Genomic DNA, 18,085 nt, shown 5'->3' with positions numbered 1-18,085 from the left:
CGTGTTAAAGTCCTGTGTGAATGAAATCAATGAAATCTCTTCACAAATGTTTCTTTTACGTGCACCAGGACATGCCATATAGGTTTCGAAGTATTTTAAATACAAGGCATAAGAGATACAGATTTGAGTTATTCACAAAAGTTGAAGCTAATATCAAAACCTACAAAAGCTTCATACGTAATATTACGGAATTCTGTTGATGAGGCAAATGAATATAAATGATTGTCCATCAGATTTAATCAACACGACTCTAAGCAAACATTTAGCAGATCATCCAAACAGGGTCGGAATTAAAAGATAATCCGAGTTGCAGCTTACCGCCATTAATGTAGCTCTAGGGCAAGGGCAAGACAACTTAGATATAGAAATAGAAAATATGATCAAATATTCATCGAAAAAATTAAGATATTTCTAATAACTAATGAATGTAAATGTTAGAGCTTTTTGTGCTGAACAATATTTGTTCTACGGATACTTTTGTTTAGTGGTAAAAGTCAAGAAAATTAAAATATTAAAAAAAAAATGATATATTTAGGCATAGTTACATCAATAATCTCCCAGTTATAGGAATTCATCATAATGTTGATTGTTTCATTTTTAGGATAAGTTGTTCTTTGAAGCAAAACTTGAAATAAATTCTTATTCTTAAAATGGTACAGGCTAACTACCACAGACAAACAGACACTGTGAATATTTTTAATCGTATACGCAGGCAAAGGAACGTGAGAATTCCATAAGAAACACTTATGAATTTTAGCCATAATGGAATTTCATTGATTTGCCTTATGAAAATAGGAGCAAACTGGAACCGGAAAATGGACGTTAAGATTAGGGGGGCGTGTTGGCGTGTTACCAGAAAATCATTCATAAGTCATGCTTATGAAATTCATATATACCTATTGTTCATAAGTCGAGCTTTATAAAATTATTAGGTCTGTTTGCCTCAGTGTATAACATAGTCCATAACACTCTATCGACAATTTTGACCACAAGGGCAAAGCGCACGCTATGTCTGAGTTGCATGTACCTCAGTTTTTTTCTTCACGGACATTTGGTTTACAGACATTTATCTTGAAAACCAAACCTGTTGAAGTTTAAAAATAAAGGTTAAGATTGGCGATGTTTTAGGGGTCGCGCAAAAGATTTGATGCAGATTTTTGCGAATTGCTATGGGGAATATAAAAAGTTCACTAATATCGCTCTAACTTTGGTTCAAGCTGTCAAAATTTAATATGTGGTTGCTTTGATTATAATCAACAATCCTGTTTTTTTGTTGTTGTAATGAAATTGGTGAAGTTAACAAACAATATTTAACTCTCATTTAACCGTTTTTTTTTTTCTCTCTTTTTTAACGTGTTTTAGCATTCATGTTTTAACCTAGGTGCTTCTTCTACTACTGCAACAACCCTACCTGTTAAAATACGAAGGGTGTATTCGTGGAAAATGATAGATGTTACTTTTTAACTAGTATTCCAAACTACTTGAAAATTTCAAGGATAATGCTTTAGAGAGTAATAAATAAGTTAAAAATAGTTAAGTAGCTATGACTTGAGTTTAAGATGATTCCCTGTAGCGTCCTTTTTCGTGTTACACTTGGCAATTTCACATATAAAAATAATAAGGTTTCTGTGAATGCACGTACTTGTTGTTTGCTGCAGAGAAACAAGGAATGTCTGAAATTTGCAGATGTATAAACGTAGATCTTGAGTTGTGTGCTCTTGAAATTGATGCAAAAATGAACTCTGCAAGGAAACACCTTAAATCAAGAAAACAAAATGGTGTCTTAAAATTGTTGTACAGTTTCAAAAATGTATTTTGCTTACTTTTACTGATGTTTTGTACTCAATCAAATTAATTCACGGATCATTAATCTTCAAATTTTGACAAAGAACACGGTTTTGGTTTGGCGTAAAAGAGTTTTTATTTGTTTAGAAAGGTTTTAATTGTTAAGCCCAAATGAGTCAAATTTTTTAAGTGATTCAAGATTCAAGAGCAACAATTACGAGAGAAATTCCTTGCATAACCGCTGTTTTCATTTTGTATAATAGTTAAAAAGTTACAGTTCACATAAACAATGTGTGTGCCATTTTCCACGAATTATATCTAGGTGTGCGTTCATTGTTTTTACCTTAGCAGTTCAGTATTTACATTAGATTTTCCATACCTGCGTGTCAGTATAACAATTCTTAATCTTAAACTATAAACTTAACCTAAAGCTTATCTAATTATAAAGGAAATTGAGATTGCAACTCCGATCATAGTGACTATGTGACTATTACTAGGTTTCAAAAAGGAAGCTCTAGGCTTATGTGGGAATATTATTAGGTCAAGATTGTTGGGAGAAATCTGAATATATCTAAACTTTTTTACAATCTGCTGCACATAACACGAAAACTTATTCCTTTAGCGGAAATACCTGTGTTATCGGCGAACAAAGGTTTGTGCTAAATCTGAGGCAAATCAGGGAGGTCGAAAATAAAAATGATATAATTTACCTGCAGAGTTCTGTTAGTTAACTAATTTTGAACGAACTAATATCATGATATAGAGTGGAAAACTTTTTCAATTTGGCAATCAAACCTTCATGTCAAACACTGTTGAATGTTTTTCAATGTCTAGAAAAGCAACTCCAGTAGAGCAGCCTTCAGATTTGTTTGTTCGAATTAAATTAGTAACTTATAAGAGTTGAGGAGTAGTTGAATGCCCATGGCGAAATTCAAACTATTCATCTACAAAAAATGAGTTCGTACTGATATGAAGCATCATTCTCTTCAAAATTATCTTTTCGAAAAGTTTACTTATTGAAGAAAGCAAAATTATTGGACGATAGCTAGAAGCACCAGCTGGATTTTTATCCGGCTTCAAAATAGGAACACCTTTTGCATTATTCGATTCATCAGGAAAGTATGCCAAATGGACCTGTAATTAATTTTACTAAGATAGACAAGGTACTCCCTGGGAGTTTTTTTTCATGCGGATATAGAAAATTCCATCATCACCTGGAGCTTTCATATTTTGAAACTTTTTTGTTATAATTCTTACTTCGCCCAAATCAGTTCCCCAGGAATCATCAAAAATGTGAGTGGAAATATTCAGATCCTTCCGAGCAACCTGATTTGCAATAGGACTAGTAAGACCCAAACTGAAATTATGGACACTCTCAAACTGCTAGCAAGCTTCTGAGCTTTTTCCGCATTTGTGAATAAAATTTTACACGTTCTCTAGGGAAGCTTAGCGCCCCAGAAAAAATAATATTTTGAATTTTCTAGAAATATATTACCAAACCTGGGACTTAGAGTGGGAAAATCATGCAGAACAGCTTTGTCGAGAACCGCTAACCGATTCGACTTTTGTGCAGAAAGCTTTTTTTTAACTTTAGGCCTAGTGAACTGCGCATACTTTACAAGCTTATATATACGCCTGTAGGTATGCGCGGTTCAATGGTCTAAAGTAAAAGGATTGAAATTTGTTTCACAGAAGTCGAATCAATTCAGTCCTAGGTTTGATAAAGTAATAAATAGTATTGTTCCGTTTCTCACACAAACTTTAAAGTTCTCGTGTAAATCCAGATCATAACCAAATTTGTTTAAATTTGCCATTGTTTTTGGGGACCTCAATACAGATCAAAAGAGTAGTTGGAGGCAGGGAATTGTAAAGTTTACCCGCCCTAGTGTACATCTCACCCAGAATTGGGTGGGGGGTTACTGGCAGGAAAGCTTTGATCGCTTCCAATGCCACTTGGCGGACTATGTTCTCGTAGCTTCTTTTCGGTTTTGTGGTGTTGATATTAAACAATCGAAGCAGAACAAAGTTTTTCAAATTTTTCGCGACTTCTGCATTCTTCGCGTCGGTATCCAAATAGGGAATTAGTTCTATAGACCGTCCATAATCGGTGACCGCAGATCGGGGATTTCGTTGAGGACGTTACCGAGCATTTTGGCGAACATGTGGAAGTTTAGAATGTCCGGCAGACGTCGACAAAAGCCGAGAAAAGACCCTCAATTATCAGCAGAGTAGTCCGAAGATGTGTTTTTGAATGTGATTGATGAATATTTTTGCTGAAAATGTATCCACAAATATAGAAGCGTATTCAAGAGTGTTTACAATTCAGGTGCTACTTTTCTTTATTTTAGATACTTTCAGCTTTGAGCTGTTTCGTATTTTTTCCATTGACGTTTGTGTCGTTTTATTTAAGTGGCTGATTTTTTTTTTTGTTGTATAAAACAATCTTCATCGTCGATAAAGAAGCACAAGCCGATGGCATTCAAATATTGTGTGCTTAACATCACCTGAATTTATCCATAATTTGTGTCACCATGAAGATAAACAGCGTTTAGAATCATTCTATTAAAATGCTGGTAAAAAAAATGACATTCCATTTTCCATGTCCGAATTTACTAATTCATAGAAATACTCAGAGGGAGAGATAGGCGGAGAAAACAAAAAACAATTCAGCAGCAGGGATTTGTACCTAAATTATCTTGCAACCCTTGCTAGAAGCCAGCATTTCACATGATAATAATTGATTGCATCGCAATATTTTGCACATTTCTTGGTGCCATTAATTAACCAACTAAACAATTAATCAATAGAGTTAGAATATTGTATTTGATTCCAAAAGCTAGTTGAATTTGAGAAGCACACGAAACATAAAGGTGATTGAATTTCTGTTCGATTGCAATACTTTAAAATATAATCTAGTAAGAATAAGAAATCCTCGGACAAATAGGAATGTTTTGGCAGTTTTTGGCAGTTCATTTGGCTCAAAACATTCTCTTCGCTTATCTCTCCCTCTGAGTATTTCTACTAATTCACCCATTGAAAGATGATAAGGTAGAGAACTACTTCGGCCTAAGCGCCTATTTTGGGTCTATCAAGCAGAAAACTTTAAATAAATCATCCCCTTCACTCTTTGCAATTTATTGAGACAGATAACAGCGCCAATAGGTCTGTGACGATACAACGTTGAACTACAGCGTTGGAAGCGCACACCATCATCTATACATGTACGAACCCACAGCACTGAGCGGAGGGTACAGCGCAAATCAAAACACGAAGCGGTGTCATCACTCATCGTCATCACTCAGCTTCGGCAGCTTCAGTTTGCGATTTCATTCGCCATAATTGACAAATCAAGCTGACGTTGCATTAGGTCCTAAGTAACATTGGCAGATTCTCTTCGTCGACATTCTTTTTGTATCCCCACGGCCATGTAAAAACATTCCAGTATTTTCAGCAGACACATCGATAAAAGAAGCTTTTATTTAGAATCTAATACGACAAACATAACAAGAAACGGCTAGGTGCTCAAGTTATTAACGAAAGAGAAAGTCGACGAAGACAATCGATCAATGTTACTTAGGACCTAATGCAATGTTCAGCTTGAAATACCTTCGTTTTAAAATAGAACAGTAATCATTGTTCCAATGTAATGTTTGAATAGCCAATAGCGTGCAGCGTTGGCCAAGGAAGACGGCATATTTTATTACGTTTGTTTAGCAATGATTTCGATACGTTGCGTTTTTGCCATGTATACTTCTATGCAACTTCTATTCTGTTGAGCAACAGCTTCATAAATCATCAATTCTCTATTACTTTTTCGAAGGGACGTATCTGCATTTGTAAACAATACATCTTACTGAGACCGTTGGTGATATTGGAAACTCGTTCACTCGATAGCAAAACATATTACAAGCCCAATCATGAAGTGAGATTGGATTTGTGATTGTCTTCTCAAGCGTTTCTGATGCGTATAACGTGGTAATGATTGAAAATCGATGCATTCATAACGAAGTGAAAATCTTGCTATCGCAATATAATAATGATGACATCGATCATCCTCTTCCCTCGGTTGATCATCAACGTCCACGCTGGCATATGTCACACTGACACCTGTCATTTATTGAGCCCTGGTGGAGAAGTTGTTTCAATGTGCACTCACCAGATAGCACTGCGATCACATAAGGGTGGTGTATCCATTAACTTTTTCGAGGAATTGATTAGTGGGATATCTTGTTAATTAAATATCTTTGAATAAATGCATTATTTCGGCGTTAACAGGTAAATTATGCGTTTGGTACGACACTTTAGTTCAAATGCTACCGAACAAAGCCAATAAGAACGCGTGATATGAATGTTTGCACCCAATATTCTCAAATACAAATGAATCGCTCCGACCGAATCAATCTTTATCTTCATCCGATAGGCCGAAGTGAATTCATTGGCGTTTCAATACGTTAGGGCGAGTTTAGAATCCGTGATTTACGTGAAATGAATTCGATAAGTCGTAATAACATGTTACATTATGGAGGCCTGAAATGTTTTGGAGCAGCAGCAATGCTGTTTTTTCAGCAGCTTCCTAAACTGGATTTTGTTTTCAGGAACCACGCCGGTCATAGAATAGCCCGATAGAATCTGTTTTATATCAATCGTATGTTAACCCAGTTTTGTTTTCCTCATCTCGTCAATATTTTGGAGCTTGACTCTGCAAATTTCGGCACAAATTGCCTACACGAAACGAAAATCAATTATTTTATTCATGTGTTTCACTTATACATTTTTGCCAAAACATCAGCCTTATACATTCCATAAAACAAACCACATAGGTCCAATAAGAATGCATAAAAGATATGTGTGACCGCTTATACATTTCATTTGACACATGATCTTCATTAACTTTTTACAAGGCGCCTGCTTATTAGTGGACTTCTACATTTTATGAATAATCCAAGGGGTAGGTCACTCCGCACACCAATCTTGGGTCATCTTTTTTGTCAGTGTGCCGCAAGTATGCCGATTGTGCCAGTCATAGAGCAAGCTGCAATTGTTTGTAAAATACCGATCCCGGCAACCCGGTATTTCTGACACCTTGAATGTTTTGGTTTGAAATCGCGAGGATAAATCGGATTGAGGATGACGCGGGAAGTGGCGAGTGTGCGAAATTTTGGTGTTTTGTGATCCATAGGGTAATTAAAGTCCTGAATTTTAGTGTTTTATAATATCCTCAAAGGCAGACCAGAAACCTAGCCTTTCGGTCGGAAAGAGTTGGAACCGGTGGGGAGCATTGTTGGAGACCGACTATAGAGGGTGATCAATAGACTTCTTTAGTTTGTTTTGTGTGAGTTGCAGCATTATTTGAATTAAGGGTACTAATGAAGTCTGATTAACTGCCTCTTCCTCTTGAGTCCACTCTAGAACCTACATTTCATGTTTATGTAGATCTATAAGTGAACTGTTGGTCTGAGTTCCTCTAGTATATTCAATTAGAAGATGTCCCTGAACATACAGTCAAACAACACGTAATGTTCTGAACAACTTCAATGACAGTTGTCCAGCAGTGCTCCCATTTTATTTACAACAATTTAATGCCTATGAGATTGTGCCGAAGGTATGATGAAAATGTGCCGATGGATGTGCCCAAGCTGTGCCGAATATAATTTCGGCACAATGTGCTGAGTGACTTACCCCTTGGAATAATCAGTAATAGAAATTTGCTAAAAGGTATAAGGAGATTTCTATCCGTGTAGATTCGGCAAACAAACTGAAGTGTACATGACCAAATAATTTGATGCATAATGTTTGTCTTCATTGTTTTTTACTCGTATGACGGAAATAAGTGCCATATGGGTTATGCCTAAACATGAATCCTTTCCAACACTTCTTTACTAAACATGCTATAAGCGATTTGTAATGTATTATTCTGAATAAAAGTTACTTGCAAGCCTTATTTTTATTAAAACAGGAAATTAGTTTTTTTTTTTTGTTTTACTAAAGAAGTTTCCTGTGGTTCTTCGCCTCTCAAGCTAAAGTATGTTACTAAAAGATGATGTGTATTTTTTCTTTTTGTGCAAAACTGAAAATTCCAGAGACATTTAAGAGAAAATGAAAACAAATGTTAATGGAATTTAATTTTTAAATCAGCCTAAAAATCCAATTAACTTTTTTGATTAAGCATATAAAAACAATAAAGTTAGAAACCTCTTCAACATTTCTCTAAATATTTGTCAAAATTACTAACTTCCAATTTATTTTACAGGAAAAGTCTGTTGCCACCACCGGCAATGGTGCTCCACTGGGCACCAAAACGGCCACTGCCACCGTTGGAGAACGTGGTCCAATCGTGCTCCAGGATGTGCACTTCCTTGATGAAATGTCTCACTTCGATCGTGAGCGTATCCCGGAACGCGCAGTCCACGCCAAGGGAGCCGGCGCCTTCGGTTACTTCGAGGTAACTCATGACATCACTAAATACTGCGCTGCTAAGATCTTCGAAAAAGTTGGCAAGAAGACTCCGCTGGCCGTACGATTCTCCACGGTCGGTGGGGAAAGTGGATCGGCTGATACTGCCCGTGATCCACGTGGCTTCGCCGTGAAATTCTACACTGACGATGGTGTGTGGGATTTGGTTGGTAACAACACTCCAATCTTCTTCATCCGCGATCCAATCCTGTTCCCGAGCTTCATCCATACCCAGAAGCGTAATCCTGCTACTCACTTGAAGGACGCCGATATGTTCTGGGACTTTATTTCACTGAGACCAGAATCTACCCATCAGGTTATGTTCCTGTTTGCTGATCGTGGCATTCCAGACGGTTACCGATTCATGAATGGCTATGGATCGCACACGTTCAAGCTTGTTAATGCTGATGGTAAGCCTGTGTATTGTAAGTTTCACTTCAAGTGTGACCAAGGCATCAAGAATTTGAACGTAAAACGTGCTGATGAGCTCGCAGGATCCGACCCAGATTACAGCATTCGTGATCTGTACAATGCTATTGCCAAAGGAGAACATCCGAGTTGGACTATGAAGATCCAGGTTATGAGCTTCGAAGAAGCTGAAAAGATCAGTTTCAACCCATTCGATGTTACCAAGGTTTGGTCTCAGAATGAATTCCCATTGATTCCAGTGGGTCGCATGGTGCTGGACCGCAATCCAAGCAACTACTTCGCCGAGGTTGAGCAAATCGCATTTGCACCGTCGCATTTAGTTCCTGGCATTGAACCATCCCCGGACAAGATGCTTCAGGGGCGACTTTTCTCTTATGCGGACACGCACCGTCATCGCCTTGGAGCAAATTATCTCCAACTTCCGGTGAACTGCCCATATCGGGTTGCTACCAGGAACTATCAACGTGACGGCCCAATGACAGTTACTGATAACCAAGGAGGGGCCCCAAATTATTATCCGAACTCCTTCAGTGGACCAGAACCTTGCGGTTTTGCCCACAAGTTGCAGAATTCTAAGCATACTGTCACTGGAGATATTAATCGCTTTGAGTCGGGCGATAGCGAAGACAACTTTGCCCAACCGACAATTTTCTATCGTCGCGTGCTAGACGAATCCGCTCGTGAGCGTATGATTTCGAACATGGTGGGTCACATGTCCAACGCTTCGCCCTTCATCCAGGAACGCGCGGTTAAAAATTTCTCCCAGGTCGATGCCGATTTCGGACGTAGATTGACCGAAGGTTTGAAGCTGCGCCGTTCGGCAAAAATGTAAATGTTAAATGTAGTTCGTACGTTTTTGCTGGGTTGAGAAGTACACACAATCACACACATACAAGCTTAAATTTTGAATCCTTATTTTAAATTCATTAAATATACTAAGTAGAATTCATGGATAATAAGTTTGAAGGATTAAAAGAGAAGGAATATGGTGAACTTAATTGTAAAACATTCTGAATGTTTTTAAAATAATTGAAAGGTATTTTTATATATTCTAGCTGGTACTATGCTTTCAGATCTTATTCGAATCTAATAAAGTTTAACGATTTCCTAAACGTGTTTCGTGAAATTGCATATCACAGTCCTTAAATAAGCTATATAGGTATGATATGGTATTCGATAGATTTTAGCTTTAGAAGGTTGTGTTTGGTGAAGACATAAGGTACTTTGTATAATGGCGTAAACTCAATTCTGTAAAACTTGTTTCAAAAAATCTGAAAAAAAATCAAATAAAAACATGGTAGTATGGACATTTTTGAACTCTTTTTAAATAAGGACGAAATCGAAAAAAATGAAAATCGCTACCTACCTAACAAAAGTTAGTGTATGTACTTAGATATTGGTTTAGCTGAATTATCATTTCGAGATCGGGGAGAATTAGCTGTTATTAAAACTTTATTTGGGATTTATAAAATTACCTATGTGTTAACCACAATGATACTCTATGAAACAGATACCAGATATAAGGTTGGTGGGAGTAAAATGGACAGGCGGTGTAAAACGGACAAGGACTTGTTTCCTCAGGAAAACGTTAAATATAACTGTTTTGTTCATGACCCCTTATGCCGAAACAAATGATAATTTTTACTTTTGTCACCCCCTCCCTGAATCATGAGAGTGGGATATAAAACAATGTAATTCATGGTTTTCTTGCTCAATTAAAAATATACACTTTTTTTAATCATAGAGTAGTTTACATTCGAAGATTACTCCTTCTTAAGGGGCTCGTGGATTTTCCTATGTTTCGAGGGGTGCATCGATTAGCTTGGGACCGAAGATAGTACCAGAGCTGAGCAAAAAAGTTTAGCACGTTTCTTCGGAACCTTCTGGTCTTAAAGTTACCTCTATGATGGTACTGCTTTCTCACCCCAATGGGTCTAGGTTCAATCCCAGCCGAGGTCGGTGGGATTATTATGAGGCAAAAAATCGCTGGACACGTCTTCCTTCGGAAGGGAAGTAAAGCCGTTGGTCCCGGCCCATGTGTGTTGTTGTGAATGGGTGCGATATCCTACGCAGGTGTGGAAGCTGCCTTCCAGCACATTCGATTGCCGACGTTAAATAAAGTAAAGGAATGAATGGCTGTCAGTGAAGCAAAGAATTGTGGTGTTCATTTTTAAAGTAGTTAACGGTTTGCTGCTTCGATATTTATGTGATCGGATTGAAAGAGGAAGTGATTTTCATAGATATAACACTAGAATCACGATTGATATAAAAACACCACATCTTTTGAATAATACTTCATAAAATTTATGATTTTTCAAAGATATAAATGTTTTCAATTCGATGCCTAGACGCATCAAGCGTGCAACTACACTAACAGAATTTAAGAGACGGTTTTTGGTTGATGCCTATACCACAAACGAAGTAACAGACGACTAACTGGCGAAGAAATCAATTAAAATAAAGTGGTTCACTGTAATATAATTGTCTAAGAAGCTTGTGCCATCAGCCACCAGATGGGCTAGTATTTTTGTTTTGATTTTAACAAAGTTGATTTTGTATGCAATTATCTTTGACAGTGTGCAAAGAGTGTATCATTTTGTCATTTATTTTTATACATTTCAGTTTTGAGTAGAGTGAAAAAGATAGAACCAAAACATTCTAGTACATTTAGTGTTGCCATGTGGTACAATCCAGTAGTAGTGTTGTCATGTGGTACACTGAAAAATTGCAATAGCAGGTTAGTCACCAAAGTTTTCAAGCCGCTCCGTCTGTTACTTCATTTGTGTCTATACTGCCATGTGCGGCAGAACAGTTCCATCAGCATTTTTAGTGAAAATGAGTTATATATTAGAATCGATTGTCAAGTACCCTCACTTTACAATAAACTCGATAAGTTTCTTACTTTGATCTGAAAATGTCGCAAATAATACCAAAACTATGCTGTCCTATCCATAAGAGCCCATAGTGAAAAAAATCTACAACAGCGTTTTTCACAGCTTGCTGTTTTAACGAATGGGACAACTATGCCGAAAAGGGCAGTATAGCATATTTAACAAGGAATTTATAACTGTAATTGTAACCAGCTCGATTTTGTTTGCAAACCTGGTTAAAATGTTTATATTTGTTTTAATCATACAAATGCAAATCGCTAGCTTTCATGCTAAAAAATACTGATTTTTGAGTCAAAAGTTACTATACGTCGTTTGGTGGCCCCTATTGTTACTTAAGTCAAAGTGTATTTACCAGGATATTCGAGAGATTTATCAATTACGTCTCCTTACGTGCAGCCCATTCATCATTTCAGGACCACCGAAATCATCTTAGCAACAAACAGTTAGATTTATTCACTTTAATAATGAGAAAGCGAAAGGACGAACGTTTTCACTGTTACTTAAGACAAACGACATATCCATAGAAATCGGGTGACTTAAGTAACATCGAAAACTATTTTGATCGGAAGGTGATTGCGTCAAAAAGCAAAATGGGATGTGATCCTATATTCGGACAGTATATAGTGTAATAGCAGGAGAATCGATTGACACTGATAGCTCGACTTTGTTTACCTTTGTTACTTTCTTTCCTTTATTTAACGTCGGTCTCTGTTCCGCAATCTAGTGCCAATCACCGACGGACATCGATTGCCATCCATTGACGGCAACCGAATGTGCAGGAAGGCAGCTTCCACACCTGCGTAGGATATCGCACCCATTCAAACACACATGGGCCGGGACCAACGGTTTTACTTCCCTTCCGAAGGAAGACGTGACCAGAGATTTTTATGCCTCAGAAAAATCCCACCGACCTCGGCTGGGATTGAACCCAGACCCATTGGGGCTTTGTTACTTTCGACGTAATGAAAATTTACTCTTGGTTTGAAATTCAAATTCACCGATCGACGGAAGACATTCCGCGCAAATACCATAAACAGGACTAGTCAAGCTTCGTCTACAATTTGGACTTCTACATCAATCAATCAATCAACCTGATATTCAATTGGCTAAATTTGGTGTGTTCGTTTCATTTTGTAAATTTTTATCTTTTCAAACCAGTAACGTTGGGAGATCACCTTTTTGTGGTGCGTTACTGCTATACGACCTTCAACCGAACCCTAGTCGTGACAACTTCAAATTAGTGATTCAGGATTTTCCAGTAATCAAAGGATTACGTTTTAGTGCGTTTTACTTTTTATGACTTGATATCAGTTACAAGACTTGGGTAGTGACCATGCACCATGACCATGCACCATGACCATGTTATGCATTCTCATTTCTGCATTTTTCAAAAATATTGATTATGTTCATAGAGTTTACATAATCCTTTTCCCTTTGTCCTCCTCCTTTTCCTTTCCCTCTTCTCTTTTCAGAAAGCGAGTAGTGGCGCTGTAGCCATAAGCCATGAAAGGCTAGGACAAGAGTTAGTGTTCATGTCCCAACCGTCAGAAGAAAATGGAGTATCACTTAACCTTTCTAGCTTTGATGCTTCCAACAACCAAACAATCATATAATTACCAAAATCGGAACGTACGGTACGAGATGTCCACGTTTCATCCATTTATTGGATTCTGAAGCATCGTGTTTAAATCTTCGGTTTAAACAGGCCCGATGTTTTCTGAATCATCTTGCCCCTTAAATGCTGCACAGTAGGCCTGGCCGTTTTGATTTACGTAACGCATTTTCGATGTGAAACATATATCAAATAGACAAGAAAAATTGTGGAGGTATATCCATTATTTTCCAGGATGCTTTCAAGAACTGGTTGTGTTGATGTTAGATAAGATTAGATTAGATTAGAACAGGTCGGTAAAAATAACCGAATCGTTCGATACATAAATACCGAATTGTTCTGTAGTTTTGACAGTTCATCGGAAAAATCCGTTTACCGATCGTTCGGTAGTCTTTTCGTTTACCGAACTGATTACCGAGCATTCAGCTGTTGAAAGTTTGGTAAAAAATTACCGATTACGGTAATAATTTCTGGATGGAAAATGGTAAAATAAAGATATTGATATAAATAACGTTTGGTGTTCTTGACTATTCATTGTTTCTCTTTCTTTAAATGATCCATAAATCATCCGAATTCTAAAACAAAAATCCTGCACTGATAAAATTTTAAAGATTGATTTTTTGCAATGTGATCAACAAATGATATCTATGTGTCGGACACATACTTAATATGTGTACACATAAAAGCCATGTGTAACCACACGTACTATTCATTTGATTCATAAATTTCATGTGTGCTTCACGGACAGAAAATTGTTTGCATTGAACAAAAAATAAAACATTAGTTGTATTTTAACAAACAATTCCGGTTGAAATTATATTGCACTTTATTGTTTTGATAATACTTATTCAAATAAATTCAAAATAAGATTCTTTTTGTTTTAATAAGCTTCTTTTCAACTGCAACTCCCTCCCCATGGACATGGAGGTTGACGGTACTGAAGCAAAGGGTTATGTTTAATTTCTTTATATTTGCAACGATGATGATTTCCTATAGTGACACATATCACCTTCTTAATGCTTCAGTATACCTCAAACGATTAATTCTTGGTTGTTAATAGAACTTCCTTGATGCAATCGGCTGCTTCATGCAGACTGAGCAATTCTGATTATAGTATCAGATTTGTTCTGTATACAGAGGAACTGGGAGGGCTTATTAGAAACTTCTCACCAATAAAGTAATGACCTTCTAGTAAATTTTGCATATCATTTTATTAATATTTTATTTTATTTAAGCATATTATTTTTGTTACAGTCAATTAGCATTAGCATACAATACAAGAGATTTAATATTACTTGCTCGGTTTTGCGTAAAATAATCAATATGTATTTTGCTTTGAATTACCTTTATTTTTTTTTTTTTGTGATTTCAAAATTTTCCTAGTTTAGAAGTTTCGAAGCTAACACATGTCCACAGGCCTAATAGAAAGATAGACAGACAAAGCGTATCATGAAGAATAGTTGCATGCAGGGTTGCTTCCACTCACTTTCTATAGATGAGTGATTTTCGGAGTTTTGAATTCGTTAGATGTTGTAATGGAGGTTTGTGTTGTTGGATGCGGGAGGAGATTGGAGGGCGGGTGTTTGACGCATAAAGCCTGTCAATTTCGCTTTCAGAGTGTCGCAGTCAGTGATTCGTGAGCGCTCGTGATTCGTAGAATCGTTGATTGTGACTGCCAGTGGATTTGGCGGGTTTTGTGTGTCAGACGCTTGCTTTTTTGCCTTTTCTTGTGTCTAACATGTGCAGAGTATCATTATAGCGTCTAATGGTTTTGAGATTCCTGGTTGCGTGAAATATACTTGTGAGAATATCTTTTTGAGATTTTAGTAGTCACGTTTTGTTTGTAGTTTATATGTTATTTCTTTCATGTAATTATCGTAAATAATAGTTCTTCAATAATAGATAATTCATCCATATATTCAATAATAAATTTACGAATGACTATAATTTGGATACCTAACAATTGGACAGAATCACTAGCAAGAATAGGTTGTGTTCGCCTTCGAAAATATCGATTCGTTTTTTCAGGGTTGTAGTTTTGGTTTTCATCAGTGGCCCGGCTCTGATTGTGAACGATTTAGGTAGTATTTTTAGGTAACTATTTAGCTTTTAGCACAACTTTGCTACTACGAATCCACAAAAGACATTAAATTGGAGGCGGATTCTGGTACGGAATTACAGGCTGCTATTCTGAGCAACTTATCTTCATAAAATTAAAAATTACATTTAGGTATTAATTAGCAAATATGAATAGTAGTTAACTTTAACATAATTTTGATAAAACAATCATTTCATCCAGTTCACTTTAAAACAAACAAGTATGAAAGGAGATTGCTTAGAATAAAGATAAAAGTAATAAGCGCAATATTAAACGACATTAAATTTGAATCTGATACGGTAGGCCATATAACAGAGTCGATAGCCATTGCAAATCAACCATCTCTACCTGCTTATTTTCCTAACTTTCACTATTATTGCTGTTACTCTGACTATCCCCTATGTTCAACAGCTTTCCTTACTATCCGGTATCGTAAACAGGATTCATTTGACCCCTGTGGTTATTATTCTGTGATGCCAAATCTATACCTCTACCCTGGTGCAGTATGGACAGCGATTTTTCGCTGGTGACTTGGCCCTATGACCCCCTTCTGTGCTTGAAAATGAAAATGAAAATTAATAAGCTTCTTTTCAACTGCAACTATTTTAAAAATAACAATATTCTTTTATTAAGCCAGCAATAGTTAATTTTAATTTAGCATTTATTTGCTGTGTCCATTCCCCAGGCCATGAATGCAAAAATAACTACCAACCATTCCCTCGTTTTCACCCGGACAAAAATGTAAACAATAACACAAAACTGTTCTCGTTTGATTCAGATCTTTTCCGAGCTCTTTTCCGCGTTCCACGTAAGTATTGTTTTTAATTGTGAATTTTGAGAAATAAGTGCAAGATTTCCGAAAATCTTGAGACTTGAGGTAAGTAAGTATGCTGCAGTTGCTAAATATAATCAGTTTTTTCTTCTGTTTTTTCCTTGATTTGTTTTCCGTCAATCTTGTTTTCCGTGGTGAGCACCAATGCTACCGACACCAGGGAAGCAGCTCCCACACCTGGACCACAGACAAACAGACATAACACTTGCAAGTTGTTCATCGAGCAAGAATTTAATGGTCAATTTAAAAGTATCGTAGTTGGTAGTACCGCCACCTGTGACGCGCATAGTCAATTCCCTTGCGTTTGACGTTTACACACTACCGCCATCTGTTCAATGTACTACCAACCGCAGTGTACTCAACAGATGGCGGTAATGTTTTAGCGACGATGTTTTACATTGAGAAAAATCCAATGTGTTATGTCTGTTTGTCTGTGCCTGGACCCTACCTATCGACCCATCAACTCATGAACCGGGAACCAAAGGCTTTAGTTCCCTTCCGAAGGAAGGCGTGATCAGAGATTTTATGCCTCAGAGAGGTTTTTTAAATTGAATCGCAAATTATTATTGAATCAATAAACATATTTTTATTTCTACTGCGTATATTTTCAGGCTTAATAAAATAAATATGATTAAATCAACAAGAAATCTTTTAAAAACAAACTTTTTTTTTTACTTAGCTGTCAAATTTGACGGCTTGCGTCAAAACCATGAAAGCTCTTGTAAATTCGAAAAGATTTTCTTTTTGATTTTACAATCCATGGGTTTTGAGAAACAAAAATACTGGATTGTTGAAACAATAATGATTTCTTTTTGCAGCCAAAACAAAATGAAATTCTTGTTAATTTGGCGTAAAATATGATTACGTTTAAATTTTTTTATCTGCGTGGGTGGATTCTGTTTACGTGTGGTCACATGAAAATCATGTGGAATTTCACATGGAAACTAGTCAATAAAAATTTGTGGAATTTTATTAGTGCGGCTTTAGGATTTCTAAAAAAGGGTACTTTGTATCCATTTTATAGAGGCAATTATTATTTAAAAATGTGTAAAAAAGTACCCCATGATTTTACGTACAAGCTCTTTACTCATTAATTTGGGTACTTTCCAATTACAGTACACACTGTAACATAACCCATTGAAATAAAGTAGGTTAACCAATTTAATGGGTAAAAAAAAAACTCATTAATGTGTATTTAATACCGATAAATAAGTAATTGATACCCATTATCGGGTACTTATTAATGGGTTAACCCACTTTACTTCAAAATGGGAGAAATTGTACTCATTAATGGGTACTATAATGTTAGAGTGCAGGTAACGGTAGGAAATTCAAGCTGAACAATGCAGTAGGTCCTAAATAACATTGATCGATTCTCATCATCGACTTTCTGTTTCGTTAATAAATTAGGTACTGAACCGTTTCTTGCCGTGTTTGTTGTATAAAATGGTAGATAATAGCTTGTTTCGTCGATCTGTGTGCTGAAATCAACTGGCAACGTCTTAACATGGCTGTGAGGATGCAAAGAGAAAGTCGACGAAAAGAATCTGTCATTAGGACCTAATGCAATGTTCAGCTTGATTTGTTTAAAATAAATTCCATATTTTGAATTCATACTGCTCTGTCCATAAAAGCATAACAGTCCCATATGAATGTTTGCCAGAAATGAGTTATCCATTAGAATTTGTTGTTGTTGTTGTTGGAGTTTCGATTAATTGGCCCGAGGAGCTGTGCCTCATAAACGCCAGTCGCAATCCATTAGAATTGATTGTAAACTACTGTTTTTACACTGTGTACTAAAATTTACATGTTTTGTTCGGAAAATATCGTAAAAAATACCAAAACTAGGATGAACAAATAAATTTCCAACAGCGTTTCTCTCGGCTTGCTGTTTTTCCAGATGGAACCGATATGCTTTTATGGGCAGTGCTGTCACGATTAAATCTCGCGTAACATTTGAAAAGGGCCTATGATCAAAATGTAAA

At 36.6% G+C, this 18,085-nt stretch overlaps 1 protein-coding gene across 1 annotated transcript in view; it reads left to right on the top strand.

Annotated features, from left to right (window-relative positions):
• Cat (Catalase) overlaps positions 1 to 9,779 on the top strand; it is a 32,358-nt gene extending 22,579 nt beyond the window's left edge. The window contains exon 2 of the mRNA XM_065235036.1: positions 8,036 to 9,779. Coding sequence (XP_065091108.1) covers positions 8,036 to 9,499 — 1,464 coding nt within the window. The 3' untranslated portion in view covers positions 9,500 to 9,779. The remainder of the gene's footprint in view (positions 1 to 8,035) is intronic.
• The last annotated feature ends 8,306 nt before the right edge of the window (positions 9,780 to 18,085 follow it).

Source organism: Ochlerotatus camptorhynchus, unplaced genomic scaffold, assembly GCF_037179485.1.
Source record: "Ochlerotatus camptorhynchus isolate MF236.1 unplaced genomic scaffold, CSIRO-AGI_Acam_v1.1 ptg000457l, whole genome shotgun sequence".
NCBI classification, from domain to species: Eukaryota; Metazoa; Arthropoda; class Insecta; order Diptera; family Culicidae; genus Ochlerotatus; species Ochlerotatus camptorhynchus.
Note: the sequence above shows the minus strand (reverse complement) of the source record. Positions and strands in the feature narration are given on the sequence as shown.